At 39.6% G+C, this 16,961-nt stretch overlaps 1 protein-coding gene across 1 annotated transcript in view; it reads left to right on the top strand.

The window, feature by feature from the left end:
• The window catches only part of LOC139724437 (uncharacterized), a 28,068-nt gene extending 21,012 nt beyond the window's left edge, over nt 1-7,056 (top strand). Inside the window, exon 2 of the mRNA XM_071635583.1 lies at nt 5,954-7,056. Coding sequence (XP_071491684.1) covers nt 6,019-7,056 — 1,038 coding nt within the window. The 5' untranslated portion in view covers nt 5,954-6,018. The remainder of the gene's footprint in view (nt 1-5,953) is intronic.
• The last annotated feature ends 9,905 nt before the right edge of the window (nt 7,057-16,961 follow it).

The following is a 16,961-nucleotide window of genomic DNA, read 5'->3' as shown; positions in this document are numbered from 1 at the left end:
TGAGCAGAAAATTCAAAAATTCATAACTTTTGAACGGATTGTCCGATTTTCCTCAAACTCTCATTGATGTGTTCTACTAATATTGCTGCATTCACTCAACCCACATGTGTATGAAGGTGAACTTGTCCTTTGAAACATATGCGAAAAAACTTTCCTTAAACATGAGACATGATAGAAGACAAATTACAAATAAACAAAAGGTAATGTAAGCCCAAAGTGTAACCCTATACTTCCTATTTGATTTATAACCACTTGTATAGTTTTTGAAACGTTTTGAAAAACATTTCTTTGAGGAGATACCTGTACATTTTGCGCAGCTGCCCACAGATCTAAGTTAATAGATATATTGTTTCAGCAATGTTCTGTTTTTTCTTCTTCTTTTTTTCATTGTCGTTCATATCAGCTGTACGAAAAAAATCTGAGAGTATTTCCTGAGTTGTGTTTAAAGGTTCAAGCCAACACTTAAGACATTACATTGCTATCTCCTGAGCAAGATCTATGCGTTTTCATTCCACCGTAACGCGTACATGTATATTCCTCGAGGAAAGGTGGGAGGGAGAAAACCGACAAATCAAAAGATTAATCTCCTCGGTCAAGCTGTGAAAAGCTACGGAGTAAGGCGGTGAATCGAATCCAATCTTCCGATAGGCACAGGTCACATATAACCCTCCATTAACCGTTGGCGGCTAAGTGCAAACCCAGTTGCCTGGGCTTCCTCTGTTACGAAAATGTACTTTCAAGATCAGAGCTTTTGTCTCTGTTAAACTTTGATGCTGAAATACTTGTGGTAAATTTACTTACGAGAACTTCTGAACAGAAAATAGTTCATTCAATTAAAACAGCATTTAGACTTGGATATTAGTGACTCAATAATGAAGTGTTGGTTTGACTCTCTACAATCGCACATAATTACATTATATGCATATACATTATTTTAAACCAAAACACAATATTGTATTGTACACACGAATATTCTCTATATTCTTTTTTTTAAGCTAACGTGGCGTGTAACAATATCATTCGTGCGATTTCCTTTAATACTGTAAGGGTTCTTTACACTGAATTGACATGCCCGCAAATCGCTTCAGTGGTTTGCGATACACTGATAAAAGGAGTTGTAAAAGTATATCACATGCCCTATACCTCGTAATGCAAGGTTCATAATTTGCATACCCAAAGGTGAACAAACTTTAGTGGGTGATGCGTATAACAAACTAAAAGGATTTATTACACATTATACACATGCAAACACACATGCATACACTCAAATACGACGTTGTAAATGGGGACTGTAAAAGTAGTTTTATTATAGTGGTGGTGGGGTGTGTATGGAAGTGGTTTTGTTTTTGTTTTGTTCACCATCTGACCATGTACCACTAAAGGCCAGAAATCTGTACGACACACCACGAACTGTTGTGCACCTGAATATCATTTTCACTGGAATTGAGAGTCAAATTGGCATTAAGAATGATATTGTAGACTGGTTGTTAGTAGCTGCCAACACTTTCGATTCTTAAAAAGAGAGAATGAAGACAAAAATATAAAAATTACCGATAGCTTTTTTTCCCCCTCCCATCGAACGTTTTGTGCGGGGGGGGGGGGGAAGGAATGAGGGAAAAAGGAGAGAGCATTGACCTTTGACCCAACCACAAGCTCTATTCCTCCCCTCCTCACACACACACACACACACACATACACACACACACACACATATACACATGCACACATTACCCTCCCCCCCCCAAAAAAAAAAAAAACAAAACAAAACAAAACAAAACAAAAAACAAAACACACACACAAAACACACACACAAACAAAAACAAAAAAAAAGAAACCGTTCCCCTGCCCTTCATGACTGTTAATTCGAATAAATTCGTGAACGTTCTGGGTATACATTTAGATGCATTTAATATGATCGCATTTTCCTGCTCCTATATGCACTGAAATATGGCCAGTCATGACAGAGTGTATAGACGGGAGGGGCTCTAGCCCTGCACAAAGGATTGCATTAAACTGATTCGTTCAGCAGATAATGGAATGGAAATGCCACCCTGTTTTATGTCGCGGAGTACCCCCTTAGCATCAATCTGCAGTTTGCATCAATCGAGACTCTTCGTGCCATTAAAAAAAAGAAATAAACTTAAAAAAGAAGATAAGAGGATGACGATGAGCATGTGATGAGAAACAGGAAGTGAGAGTCGTGTTGGCTTTGTGAGAATGACATCAAAATGACTTAAAACTAGAGATTGATGATAGTGTGAATGATCACGAGAGTCAATGTGGTTTCTTAAGGCATTCTGATTTCATTCTCAGAAACTATTTATAGAGAGTGTAAAAGATCACATCGTTGTCTAATCAAAACCGGAAGACAACCGCAATGTCTCGCTTATCACTTTTTGTGCAATTTTTAATTCTATTGTAATATAGGTTTTCCCATCCATTTTCGCACTTTTGTCATTCATTATCAAAGATTTATTATTCAATTTCGTCCCGAGAAGCACGTGGAACGCAAATCCCAACTTCAATATCGTCAATTGTCGTTGTAATTCGTTTTTCGTCAAACATTTTCGAAGACGTAGCATTCAGAATCGTCAGTTGTCATTCAAATTCATCCCTCCCGCTGACGGATCGCAGAATGTGAAGATCAAATTCGTTTTTGTTCACACAATTTCATGAATTTTTCATTCAAATTAGTCAGATGTTGTCGATTCTTTATTTCGATGGTGAACCAACTTTAAGCCGACATATCTTTACTTTCTCTCGTAGATTGTATCGTTACACATTATTCCCTAACCAATTGCTTAGACAATACACACGAAGAACATGACTGCCAACCAAAAATGATTGAAGGATAAACGACAGTCAAAAGGCATAACCCAGGACAGTATGTCAGTGTCACCTTTTGAACTTGAACTCGTAATGTTCAGGTTTTCGCATCATAATGCATGAAGCAAACTTTGATTTTTGTACCCTGGAAAGCAGCAAACATAATTATGTTAATCCATTCCTTTACATTAAACAGGTTACAATTCTACACTTAAATTTTGTCTTTAATCATGTTTGCCTGGAAATCGTTTGTCAGTGTTTTCGTTTGCGAGACGGTACGTCTGTTTGTATCAGTGTGTACTCGGATTGCTTGTGTGTGTGTCTGTATCTGTGGTTCTGTGTGTGTGTGGGGGGGGGGGGGGACACTTGTGTGTATGTTAACTCCTAAATGTAAAATGTGAACGGTTACAGAAAAAAAAAATACATGAATGACTGGAAACTCACACCGGATAGAGATATGAGACGAATATCAATGAAAATTTAACGAAAATGATTGACAAAAGACGAAATCGATCCTGCTGTTTTGAGTGCTGCGAGTGACAGTGACGAATTTGAACTGTAAATGACGAAAATGTATACCAAATGACTAAATTGAATGGATTTTATTTGAAAATGAACGACGAAAGACGAATTTGAAAGTAAGATTGGCCTATTCCCGACATCCTGCGACGAAATTGAAGTAAAAATTTGTGAAATTGAATGAAAAAAGTTTGGAAATGAATGGGAAAACCTATATCTTTTTCTCGCATATTGTAGACTCTAGGGTATCAGAACCTAATTTTGTAGGGATGTGTTGGAAATTTTCCCTTGCTCTGGAATGAAAGAAATGAATATACATAATCATCACTGTATGTAATTGATCTGGTCATTTCATCAATGAATGTCAAGGCAATGCTACTATCAATCGAGGATGGTTCGTTGTTACAGCATTATTACAGTTAATGATGATAGCAGTTGGTTGCTTGAGAATCAGTGTCTGTATAGTCATGTGACTTCATCCGAATCAATACGAGTTTCTTTTATTTCTCATAGCACTGTCTAGCTCTATTGAGCTTAATACCAATCATAATTAAAAGATGTAGAGCTGAATGGAAATCTGAATAAAATCATTTTCTTATCTAGGCATCTAAGCCTGAGTTAATTACGTATATTTCGAGAAAAAAAAACCGAACCCCTCCTTTAAAACACAATAACTTGCTAACAAAGGTCAGCAACATTTGCTTTGTTATTCAAATTCATGATTTTCTTCCGTCGAGATGTTTTCATTGCAACTGATTGACAAATTGCCCTACATCGACGTAAATAAGCACTGAATTGATCAGTGTCTTAGTAGTAGCCATGATAAAAAAATCGTGGGCGTACATACTCGAGCAGGATTTGAACCTACGACCTCCTGATCACCGGACAGGCGTCATCTCCACTAGACCACCGAGCTTTCGCCCCAAAGCAAGTGTTGGTTCTAATCCTTATAGCATGCAGCGGATACTGCTTTGTTATTCAAATTCATGATTTTCTTCCGTCGAGATGTTTTCATTGCAACTGATTGACAAATTGCCCTACATCGACGTAAATAAGTGGTCGTTGCTTGTTTTTTATCCCGTCCTTTGCATACATGATTTTTAAACATAGTATTCTAATCTGTGAGATGTTTTGAAATATTAAAAGTTTGAATACCAACAGCATTATATATACTGCATGCTATAGACCAAACAGGGTATACTAATTTTATACACGATGCAATGCACACGATAAACATATACACTTGTATAATACTTTCACATCGGTGCAAGATGTAACACAGCATCAGAAGTATTGATAGAAACGACCATTTTGAAATAATAAAATTTTTGCATCTCTTAAATTGTGTAGTTGTAGTTGAGATGGGGATTCAGCTTTAAAGTTTTTGCGAAATAATTGAAAACCGCTGATGTAACATTAAAAAGCTTACTATTCTATGAAGAATTCAAAGTTTATTTGATAAAAATTGGTTTTAAAATGGCAGAGATATCCCCTCCCCCCGCCCCCCCCCCCAAAAAAAACACCCTGATTCAAACAAAGCGATCTTAGTAGAAGGTGAGTCCCACCTTTTTGGATAAACTTTAGATTCCTCTTAGAATGGTATGCTCTTTGATACTTTCATAAGAGGTTTTCATTGTCTCACAAAAATTGGAAACCTGAAGCCTTATTTCAAGAAAAACTATATCATCCCTTTAATTCCTTACATGTGTGATTTTAGTGTCGATTGGTAAAGAAATCCCCATATTGTTGTGTGCACTGTTCAAAGTCCCTGCCTGAAAGTGTTCATGTCCCCATGAGATCAAATCTTTAGCCTGGTCCGACACCATAACCTCCGATGTGCGGCGGGTGTGTCATAGGGATAGAAAACACGCTGATGTAACATGTAATATTATGGATATTATAGCTGAGATTTTATTGCCATCAAGGTTCAAAGGTGATGCTTCAGACGCAAAATATTTTTATTGGTGGTAGTAAAGACAGGCAATGTTCATACTACCCTATCACGGTTCCTCCACGTGAACATGATGTTCAAACTCGTAAGCCATGGTGATACGTACCATGCGGTGACATAGGATAGTGGTAATGTCAACACGCATAGGGAATAAGTGGAAGTCTTCAGTCCCTTTTATAGCCTTTTGTAATTATTTGCTTGGTCTCTCCAGTTTGATAGACTCGCCATTCAGACCTTGCATCAGTAAATTTCACTGGAAAATTCTGAATTGCACTCGAAAACAAACAATGAAATGTTTTTACAATCGACAGTGTTTATGTTCGTAACAGAGCCTTCAGTGAGCTAGATTCAGTTATTCAGATTCAGATTCAGATTCAGTTATTGCAGAAGATTAGAGATCCCTTTATGAAAGAGAGTTATTGTCAAAGACTACACAGGGGCTAGATTGATATTTTCCTTGATGTGTGATTAACGGTTACATGTCGCTTTACGATTTCTGCCATCCACTCTATTCACAGTAGTTGGATATGAACGTGTGATAGCTTGGTTAGTGGTAATGTTCACGTATGGGTTATTTTCTGACCATCGTACATAATTTGACCGATGTTTGATGGCCACGCTCAATCATTGATCCACTTTGTGTCTCCCTGTGTGCAGGAAAGCGGCAATTTGAAACGGCATCGTCTCTTCTCGCCAATCACCGACACGACGTGCCGACCAACATGGCGGAGAGCAATGTCTCGTCGCAGAAACGAGTGATGTTGTGGGCGCCGCCGAGGTCACTATCCACGGCCTTCGAGCGCTGCATCAGCGTCCTGAACGAAAGCATCAATGTCGACATCAACCACGAGATGTACACCGCTGCCTGCCACCTCGGCCCTGATCGACAAATCAAGATACCTTACCTCTTCGAGCCCATTGTCTACGAGCCCAAACTGACCTACAAGCATGTCAAGCGGCGTCTGGAAGGAGACTACGCTGGGAAGGACCTGGTCTTTTGTAAGGAGCTGGCCTACACTGTGGACGGGAAGTTGGACATGCTACCTTGTGGCTATCGGCACACCTTCCTCATCAGACATCCGGCCAAAGTCTTCTTGTCGTTCCAGAATTTCTTGAACAAATTCCCCAACAAGCTGCTACGGCTTGAGCTCCGTACAATCCTACCAAAGGGTTTGGTGTACCAGGAACTCTTTACTCTCATGAAACACACTATAGACAACCTGGGACAGAAGCCAATCGTCATCGACGCCGACGACCTCATGGACAACCCGGAAGAGGTCCTTCGGATGTACTGCAAGGCGATCGGAATCCCCTTCAACCAGGACATGACACGTTGGCGAAGATGCAAGAAGGACCTGAGTGAGTGGACTTACTCCAAACGGCTCATGTTCGTCAACAAGGTCATGGGCCAATACGACCGGGCCTTCAGCACCCCAGGCCTCGATCCACCCCCAACGGACACCGACGTCGACATCAGCTGCCTACCGAAGAAAATCAGGGAACTGGTGGACATTAGCATGCCTTACTACGAGCAGATGTATCAATACCGACTTCGGTCCGACGACGTTGATGATGCGTCATTACAACCAGTCGGGACGTCAGCCTCGTCATCCGCGTCATCTTCTGCCTCAACATCCGCATCATCTTCTGCCTCAACATCCGCATCATCTTCTGCCTCAACGTCGGCAGCAGCAGCGTGCTCAACGATGGCGGTTGAAGCACAGGGCGCATCTGTCGGGGAAGCCTCAGGGAATGTATGAAAACGACCTCCGAATTACTATTTGACTAGCATTCGGACTCTTAGTATTCCTACCTCGTTGGTACTTATAACACCATCTTGGTTGACTTCATGATTGTGTGTGCAAGTGTGCAATGGAGGTTTTGGCACTATGTACATTAATGTCTAGTGCAGGCTGATGTACGTTTTAATGCAGCGACTGCTGTATCAGTTTCGGTTGCATCAACCGCTTGCGACAAATAGTGTTAACAGCATGTCAAGGCACTAAAGTGCGTGCATTGTCCATTACACATAGAGCTTGATAGAGAACCCGGCTGGGTGGCTCGAAGAACAATTTCACGTCTGATTCGGCGTTGCACTTTTCACTTCTATTGTAGCTCGCCTGCACATCACCAGGATGGCCGGGAGATGAACCCTGATGTTTCGCGATGCGGTTTGCCGAGATGTGCCGACGTTGTGTAGAAGCAGGCAAGCAAATAATGGCGGGAAGTAATAAATGACGCAAACCTTTCCTCGATCGCAAGACAGACGGAAAGACAGAGAGGAAGAAACGTTCATCTGTGTGGATTTCACTGCGAATAGACTGCTTTTCTTTGTTTTCGTGACAATTAAGAAAGACGGAAAAACTCCAATCCTTGGATATGGCACAGGGCGAAACTTACGTTAACCGCATCGATATGTCATACAAAGTAGACCTACTTTATAGACCAACAACCTATCGTGTCCTATTGTACTATTCTTGTGTTATTATATTTATTCAGACTGCGGAAGACCGATGAAGCGGTGCGTTAATAATGACCACTGACATTTTTTTCTCTTTGAATAAAAATCAACCACGGCATTTATTAACCAACATTATGACGTACAAAGCAGCGATATTAAGAATACTTGGCGGGTTCAATGATATTTTCCAGATTTTCTGAACACGGCACTCTAGTATTATATGTCCTTTTCTTCTCTTTGTGCAATCAGAAAATGAAGACGTGAAATAGGAAGAAAGCCAAAAAGAAGACGTTACTGCAAGAAAGAAACTTCGCAAAATATACAACAAATTAGGTGAAATGCAACCTAAGGAAAATTCGAACGAATGTTGAGGAAGTTATGATGTATTATTTTCAGCATTATTTATTTCGTTGATTATAGTTTAACGCACCGAAGATTATGCGTAGCAATCTCGTCCACATGACTGCGGTGACGCTTATGAAGAACTCAGGGGGTGTTGGATACACATCTAATCATGGCTAGTTCGCACTGGAATATTAACTTCCTCAGTATTTGAGGAGAAAGGCGATGCGTGAGATAATCATATCCTACTATGTACAGAGTCATGAGGAAATATTTCTTTCACGGGAAATGTCAAATTACTGACATTTCATGCACGAAACAAAAGGGAACCTCATGCTAATAAAGCATCGTCAAAATCAAGTGACTAAAGCACAATTGTTTTGAGCTGTTTTGAAGTACCCACGCAATGACTTGTCTTCGTATACAAATACGTCTTACCTTTAAATGACCTAATTCTACGAATTGTTTGACGCTATGCTACTTATCCTTCATCACATCAATGCAAGGTCAATATCTCGAGTGGTTAGATATGCCCTTAAAAAAGATAAACTTTGAGAGAAGTGGATGACGACTCACCATCAGTTGTTGAAAGATGAATTCATTATCTTCGATTATATTCGAGTATTTTTGTTAATTGTAGGTATTGTGCAACAGTACTATTCTGTTCAATACTGTCACTGTGTTCACAAATTTCACAGTTTTTTTATTTTTTCAGTCGACTTGCACATCGGTATTTTTGTTTTATTCATTTCCATCACGGGTGAATACCTACATTGCATTCTCTGCACGTGGCTGTGCGCCCTGTCGGGCAGCTAGCGGTGCAGAACTTGGGACTGATGCCTTCATTGTAATCTCGTGCTACGAATGTGAGTCGTGCTATCTGAAATTCCCATCGCTGCTGAGAAAACATCGCTGTGTGCTTTCTTCACGAGGATTTGATGACACGGTGTAAATAGCATTGCATGGAAAGACTGATAAAGCCCTGGCATACAGTACGAGTATGTTTACCCTTTAAAGTACCCAGGGTCAAGAACTCGTCAAAGAAACCTAGATGCAATTCGTCAACATTCTCCCCCCTTTATTTTTTTCTTTGAAGGAAGACCGCATATAACTATAGCTTTGCACAATGTCTTGGCACATATGTCCTGTTAACATACAGGCATAAAGAATTAAAAACATTTGGTCTGAATACATACGTGACATAAGAGAATTGAATGATATCTTTGGGAATTTAACGTCCTGCTAAAATGTCAGAATCCATTTGTGCCGTGTTTCTTTGTATGTGTGTGTGTGTGTGTAAAATATCCGATAACAGTGCTGGACGAATATAGTAGAAGTTACCTTAACTACTGTACGATACATTATACGTGGAATGTAGGATGCTCCTATGGAGGGAGTCAGTAATGGCCTGCCTTAGTCACGTTACATCATGGATGAACACGAATAGGCATCCCGTGATTTCTACGCCACCGTCATTTTCCGCCCGCCTGAACTCGCCCGGATTATACTTTGCCTTTGCTTTACCTTCTGCCCACGCAAAGACTTCTAGAACCAGTTCAAAAAGTGGCTTATCCAATTGATTATTACTATATGTATTTATACACAAACATACATTTGGTCAGTATTTTATTTTTGAAGAAAAGTTACGGACGTCCTGAGAAACGTAAGAATGATTAACGAATTGTGTCAAAATATCAGAAACGTTGAACAGGGAATGCGCATGGAGTATCTACGTATAGTCCCGCCTAAATAATCCCGTTACTTTCGACAGATGCAATTAAAATATGACATGCCCTGCGAAGTTGCAATCAAAACTCGGCAATTTTGTGCGTAGAAACAGCAAGTTACCTCTTCAATGTCGCACTGTTGGAATCATGGGTAAATGTGTTGATGCAATTGTGTTTTATGCCAGTGGCAATTCATTTTTATGCATCATTGTGATAGCTTATAATGAGCATCTGAGCTTTTTCTCTTGTGTCACGATTCAAATTGTTACGTTCTCGCAAGAAAATACTGTGTTTAAAAAGATCAACTCATGTATATTTGGTCCTGGTTCTCGATCCTGAAGCATTGTTTTGTCGTGTTTAGTTTTTTAAAATATGTTTTCTAACATCAAATACATATTGTTCACATCATACATAGCACGATGATACAATTTTTTAAAATAAGAAAACACATTGCATTATTCAATGATATTTTTATTTAAAGTTGCCTTTATACATTACAATCAAAAGAGAGCAAAAATACATTTTCATAAACTTCTCAGAGGTGGAGAACATGTGTACGTATGTCCCTGATCAGACTAATAGAATGCTTCTGAGAGCAAAAGAAAATTTGTTTTCCGGCCCAACCACCATCGCAAAAAAACCCCCAAAGCAACAAAATACCGCCACACATCTTAATGTACATACAGAAGGAAGCACATAACAAACTGATATACCCACATTGGTGTACTCACCGACATACGTACAATTCATGTGTCCCGAATTCTGTGAGCGTGAGTGCATTGCAGGCGCTCGAACGGTTTTTCCCTTACCTCACAATAGATGCATTCACCACAACCGCCCACTGAATGAAAGTTTTCCCCATTTCTTAAAGTGGTATAATAATCTACCCCGCTTTTCAGCTGATAATGGCACGAACAATGTGATCGAAATAAGACAAGACAATTAAAAGAAAGCACTGTATGTTTTCGACGAATGTTCGAAGAAATGTGTGCGGAAAGTAATGTCTTTCTACAAGAGAGTGGCATCAGCAGGATGATTGATTATTACTGTCTGCATGTTTGGAATTGGTATGTTTTTTTTTATGTGTGTTTGCCTTTTTGTGTTGTGTGATGGATTAATTCCTTCACAACTACGAAGGAGTTTGCGGTGAAACTCTTCAAGAGCATACCTGTCTACATAATTTGCCACATTAACAATAACAATAATATCAATTATCACTATAAACCGACCTCGGTAGTGGCCCAACTATCAACGATTAAGAAAATGAACAGGTAACAGAATTCACTTTATACCACTTTGAAGAAGTTAGATACTCAAAATGATACAGCAAAGAACACGTTAATAGAGGAAAGAGCTTGACACCATCTCACAGGAAGAGAGAGAGTTGTCATCTTGTTAACCCGCTCGCTACCAAAATCTACAAATGCCATGGACTTTACACATAATCTACCATGTTTCCAGAGTCAATGGGTCAGAAATTTATTGTAGTATTAACAGTCACGGCAGTGAGAGTAGTAATGGTAGTGTCTGTCGTTGCATTGTTGGGATATCAATTCTACTGCGTTTTATCAGATATTGAGGATGAAGAATGCGAGAGGTACATTCAGACACAGCGGGAAGTCTATACGTGTGTGTATATACGATTGTGGGGTCAAGTACATGTGTGTAAGCATTGGTGTGTTTGCTGTATGTCGTGATTGCTTGTGTGCATACCAACACATGTCCACATCGCAGGCAGTCATGTTCCATGTGAATTAACCTCTGGTCTACGCGAACCTGATCAATTCTGTACAATCATCTGTGGGGATTTTAAAATCACGTAGGGAAAGAGTTGATGCCTTGCCTGCATCGCGTACGTCAGTACCCAGCGAGTAAATCCCTCCCTCACTGTATGCTTACCTGCGACGCCACGTATGACCAATGATATGCAAAGGTTACGTTCAGCTCTGGGTTGGTTCTCGTAAGAGATACTATTGATGGGCGGTGAGTCAAATGACTACGATATTACATATCACAACAGGCCAAGAATATATTATAGCAGATACATATCTCTCTCTCTCTCCATCACGCACACACACACACACATACACACACACACACACACACACACACACACACACACACACACACATCTCATCTTCTCCTATCTTCTCTATTCTCCTTTCCTCTCCATCTCTCGTTCTCTGTTTGTTTTGGAAGCACACCAACAGGTTTACGTGCGGATGTCTACTGTCAACACACATGCATTTGACGCCGCGATCTAACACCCAGCATTGGTTTGACCACGTGGTCATCTCACCACCGTCAGATGGGTGATAATGATCCATTATGACTTTTTGCACGTGCCAATCTGACAGGAAAGTCGTGTTTGAGATGAAAGTGGTCGAACAGTACGAAGGAAAATCGGTGGTGACAGATGACAGAGTATCACGTGTACCACTGGTGACAGCGAAAGCTGATATCGATCAAACAACATTTCAGGTAAAAGAGTTGTCGCTGAGAAGTATAACTCAAAGCATTTTGACGCCATCTAAAGCATGTTTGCTTTTTGGAATCTAATCTTGATAATTATGGTCAGTAAAAGATTTTTCTAGTATATTCTAGAAATATTATGGAGTAAAGCAGAATCACGATAAGGATTCACATAGAATATCATCAAGGAACGAAAAGAAAAAAGAGAAGAGAACATGCCATTAACAGAGAGAGAGAGAGAGAGAGAGAGAGAGAGAGAGAGAAAGTTTATTTTACGTTGGGGCCTTACCCTTCACAACACCTTCCTGATATCCTCGACGATTGTATGCAATCATAGACCTATACAAACAGTGAACCTTTGAGCAAAATCGGACAAAATATCATAAAGATTATGATAGATAAGTATTCATAAATCCTCCGCCAATCTAACGATTCGGCCTTGGTGAAGTGATTCAGTTCACCATACATCAGAGAAATGTCATTATGTAACATCCCCCATAATTCAAAATAGAGAAGTTATCAATCTGCAAATATACATTTTTATAAACTCATATTATGGTGAAAACTGAGCAAAGAAAAGGGTTTCCATCGGTTTCCATGGGTTTTTCACTATTTATCATTTGTTTCTATAGTAAGTTTTTCCTTTCTCTGTATATATATATATATATATATATATATATATATATTTGCATACTGAAAACAAACAAAGAAAAAATTGAATAAATGATAATACTGACACCCCATTTTCTTTGCTCAAAGTTTTCACTATATATTCCCTATATATATACACATACACACACATATATATATCAAGTTTAACTCAAAATTTCCCAATGCTATCACTATGTAATGCTGACGTCATCGCGCCCTGTTTTTAGCGTTGCACCACGCAAGCAAAACCAACGAGAGTACGCTATGCACACAGGAATACTTTCTCTTTACCACACGTATCGTTTGCTACAACATCTCAGACCCTATGGCGGAAAATCACCAGCTCAAAGGTTGCGTCTCCAACAACGTCAGCGAGCTCCGGTCAAGATGCTAAATCAAATCATTGCTTGACATTTGAGAGTGTGTGAGAGCCATAATAGGTGTCTTTAGACTCTTGAAATGCCTGTTTGATATCTTTCGATTATACAAGTCTCTCTCTCCCCTTTTCCAAGATTCTCCTCTCTCTCTCTCTCTTTTTTTTGTCTCTCTGTCTTTCTCCCTCTTTATCTGGCAAACTACGTTAGCATAATTATAAAAAGAAATAGGGATTTTATCTGTTGTTTGCAATGGAATTCAATATTTCTTTGATTTCTTTGTCTACTGACTGACTATAAAAGACAGCCAGTGAAGTGAAATGCATGTACAAATGAGTGGTGGTATCTTTTCCACTCACTTTCACTTACTTGTTACCAGAGAGCTAATCCCTAACATCACGCTTAAAGAGATCGTACAGTTTTGGTTGAGACCTAATTTCAGGTTTCTAACATTTTTTTGGTGAGATAATGAGAACCCCCTTATGAAACATGAAAGAGCATGTAATTCCATGAGGAATTCAATGTTTATTTGATGAAAATTGGTCCTGAAATGGCTGAAATATTCAAAACAGAGCGATCCTAATAAAGTGTGGGACCCACCTTTTATTACGATCGCTTTGTTTTACTTTGTTTTGGATGTTTCAGTCATTCCAGACCAGATCCTCATCAAATAAACTTTAAATTCCTCTTAAAATGGTATGCTCTGTACTATTTCATATAAGCGAAGTGTTTTCTTGGTATCTCGCAAAAAGTTAAAAGCCCAATTCTAATCTCCACCAATACTGTACCATCCCCTTAAGGTGAACGTTACCGTATAATAAACATTATTATTATTATTATCATTATCATTATAATTATTATTATTATCATTGGTAGTAGTAGTAGTAGTAGTGGTAGTAGTATCATTATTATCATATTACTATTATTATCATTATCATCACCACCATTATAACTACTACTACTACTACTGCTGCTACTTCTACTACTACTACTGCTACTTCTACTACTACTACTACTTCTACTACTACTGCTACTACTATCATTATCATCATATTATGACTATTATCATCATCTGCACTATTAAAATTATCGCATATTTCCGCTCATATCATATTTGCATGTTTCTTTTAACGTCAGCTGTCTCTTAGAAGCACGTGATGCAGTGAGAAAGAGAGAGAGAGAGAGAGAGAGAGAGAAGGATAGAGCTTGGTAGGGATGTGTGTTTTACGAGGCATACTCCATTAACATTTCTCTCTCTCTCGATATCTCGACATCTCGGCCATAACTCGTTGGTCGCTATGGGAATCATATCGCCGGTCGTCGCACAAACAATCGAGAGCCTCCATTATTTCTTCCAATCACCAATCGCTCTTCAAGAGTTGCGATATGTCATTGTCAAAATGAATCTGACATTGGGGATAGAGTATAGTTTGTTTTGGTGTCAATAGAGGGAGCTGGTGATCTGGAGACAAATATTTTGGAATAATAATTTAAATACGATTTGAATAGTATGTGACAGGAATGTATGGTTAGGGTGTGAGTGTGAAGTGAGTGAGCAGTGAGAGTGAACAGTTGCATTTGAGGCTTGCTGGCGAGAAGGTGCGCAGACGGGTTGACAAGCCAAGAACAGGGCCTGAGCATCATTGCATTTAATTCGGCTGCGTCGCTTGGTGCATTCCCCGTAGACACCGCGGGCCGTCACTCAAAAAGGAAAAGGAACCGAGAAGCTGTAAGTTTGCAGAATTTGGTATTATTACTCAATTTAGCACCCGGTAGGAAAGAAACCCTTTTTTTTTAATCGATTAGAATAGTAATAAAGAAATGTTAATGTTAAAGAGTATAAAGCAAATACACCACGTGAGGTTCTTGAAATATAGCTTGAAATGATGCTTGTTTTTGTGTACGTAATGAGCCAAAATATGTAAGCCAGAAGGAGGACTGGTTCGGTAGCGAGAGGGTAGGTTATTTGTATTACGTCAAAAATGAGATCGGTTGAGTAAAAGAAATAGCAATTAGATTTTAATCCTGAACGATGAGTTTTGTTGCGGGTGTAATTGCTACGACATTTTTTTCTGAAAATTGTAATAATTATGATATTAGTAATATTATCGATTTGTGTTGATACACATATCTACGCCAAGGACGATATGTATGAGGATCGATAAAGCGTAGCTGTGAATCGATTCAGACACAGAAATAAATGGTAGCGAAAGTATGTTTTCTCTGAAATTCGGACATGAATGTTAAATCGACGAGAGATACAGTGTAAAGAGCACAATTATATGCAAGATTAGTAAAAGCAGCTAGAAAAGAGTGAGCTTTTACGGGAGAGATTTGTAGTGTTGGGTAGATTAATTCTATCGCTGGGTGGTGATAACTGTCCCATTAATGGTGTGAATTTGTAATTACTCGCAGAGGTTCATGCAATTGAGTATAGCTTTGCTTATGCATTTCAATGTGTGGCAATTTATTGCAACAGAACCGAAATGTGCCACAAACTTTTATATTTCTTTTGTAAGAAAGGTCAAAATGAACAGGAAAGAAGAAAGTTAATGTGATAATAAGCTGAGGATGTTCGGATACACTTGTACCTTAACACAGTCCTGCAATGGGGAGCACAAATGTTGTATTATAGGAGTTGAGGATTAATAGTCGGGTAGAAATGTATTTTGACAAGGGATTGTTGTTATATTCATAGCCGTCCGTATCCAGGCACTGAGTATCCGGACTTGTCCGAGGACGTATCCGGAGTCGGATACCGCCCAGTCTTTGAGTTTTCGAGTAATCCCACGCCCCGCTGTGGACAGAACCAGGCAGACACACGTGAACCGGACAATACCCACGCCAATCGACCGTGTGTATCCGGCCACGCCGTGCTGCCACACCCGTATACGCTTCACGCCGCGACGGACTGCAGGAACAGGCGTCAGCCACCTCGCGTGAACCGCGTATCCGACGCCAGGATCCGGCTTCGCATGAGCAACCCTGTACAGGCATCGCGCGGTTATCGACAACGGGAAAGTGCCATGGATAATGTAGGGACTTGATTCATAGGGGGGTTTTCATACGTAGAAATGCATGCGCTTATATAGGGACTTAGCAGAAAGGAGGATAATATAACAATTTGTTTATATACAAAAAAAAAATTGTTTTGTATTTTTCTTCCTTTTTCTTCCTTTTCGTACTTTGGTTGAATAAAAGAGTCGCATGACCCACTTGAGTTGAAACGTTAATTCACTGTATTCGGTTTATTATTATGGCGGTCGTCTTCTGAGAAACCCTTTGACAATAATTGGCGACCACGAAGGGACCTATCGAAATAATTCTAAATTGTTAGAGGGGGTATCGGATAGGTGACACGATTGTTTCGATAGTTGTAATTAATCTCTCCCAGTTGATAGTAATTTAATTACTGTTGTGAGGATATATTTGTAATTGTAGCCTGATAATCCAGTGTATAATTCTGTGGGTATTTTGATTGTGTTTCAGCTTCCACTTAGTTCTTCTTCCGGCCTGTGCCCACGGGGAAAGCACCGTCATTCACGCGCTCGTCTGCTTTTGGAAGTGCCGGGTATATGTTCTGCCGGTGAGGCTCTGTTGGTAAGTCAACCCTGTGCGAGAGTAAGAGAGTGATTGTG

This window comes from Diadema antillarum, unplaced genomic scaffold (assembly GCF_040938485.1).
Source record: "Diadema antillarum isolate AM-2024a unplaced genomic scaffold, OU_Dant_1.0 scf00000015, whole genome shotgun sequence".
Classification (NCBI taxonomy): Eukaryota; Metazoa; Echinodermata; class Echinoidea; order Diadematoida; family Diadematidae; genus Diadema; species Diadema antillarum.
Note: the sequence above shows the minus strand (reverse complement) of the source record. Positions and strands in the feature narration are given on the sequence as shown.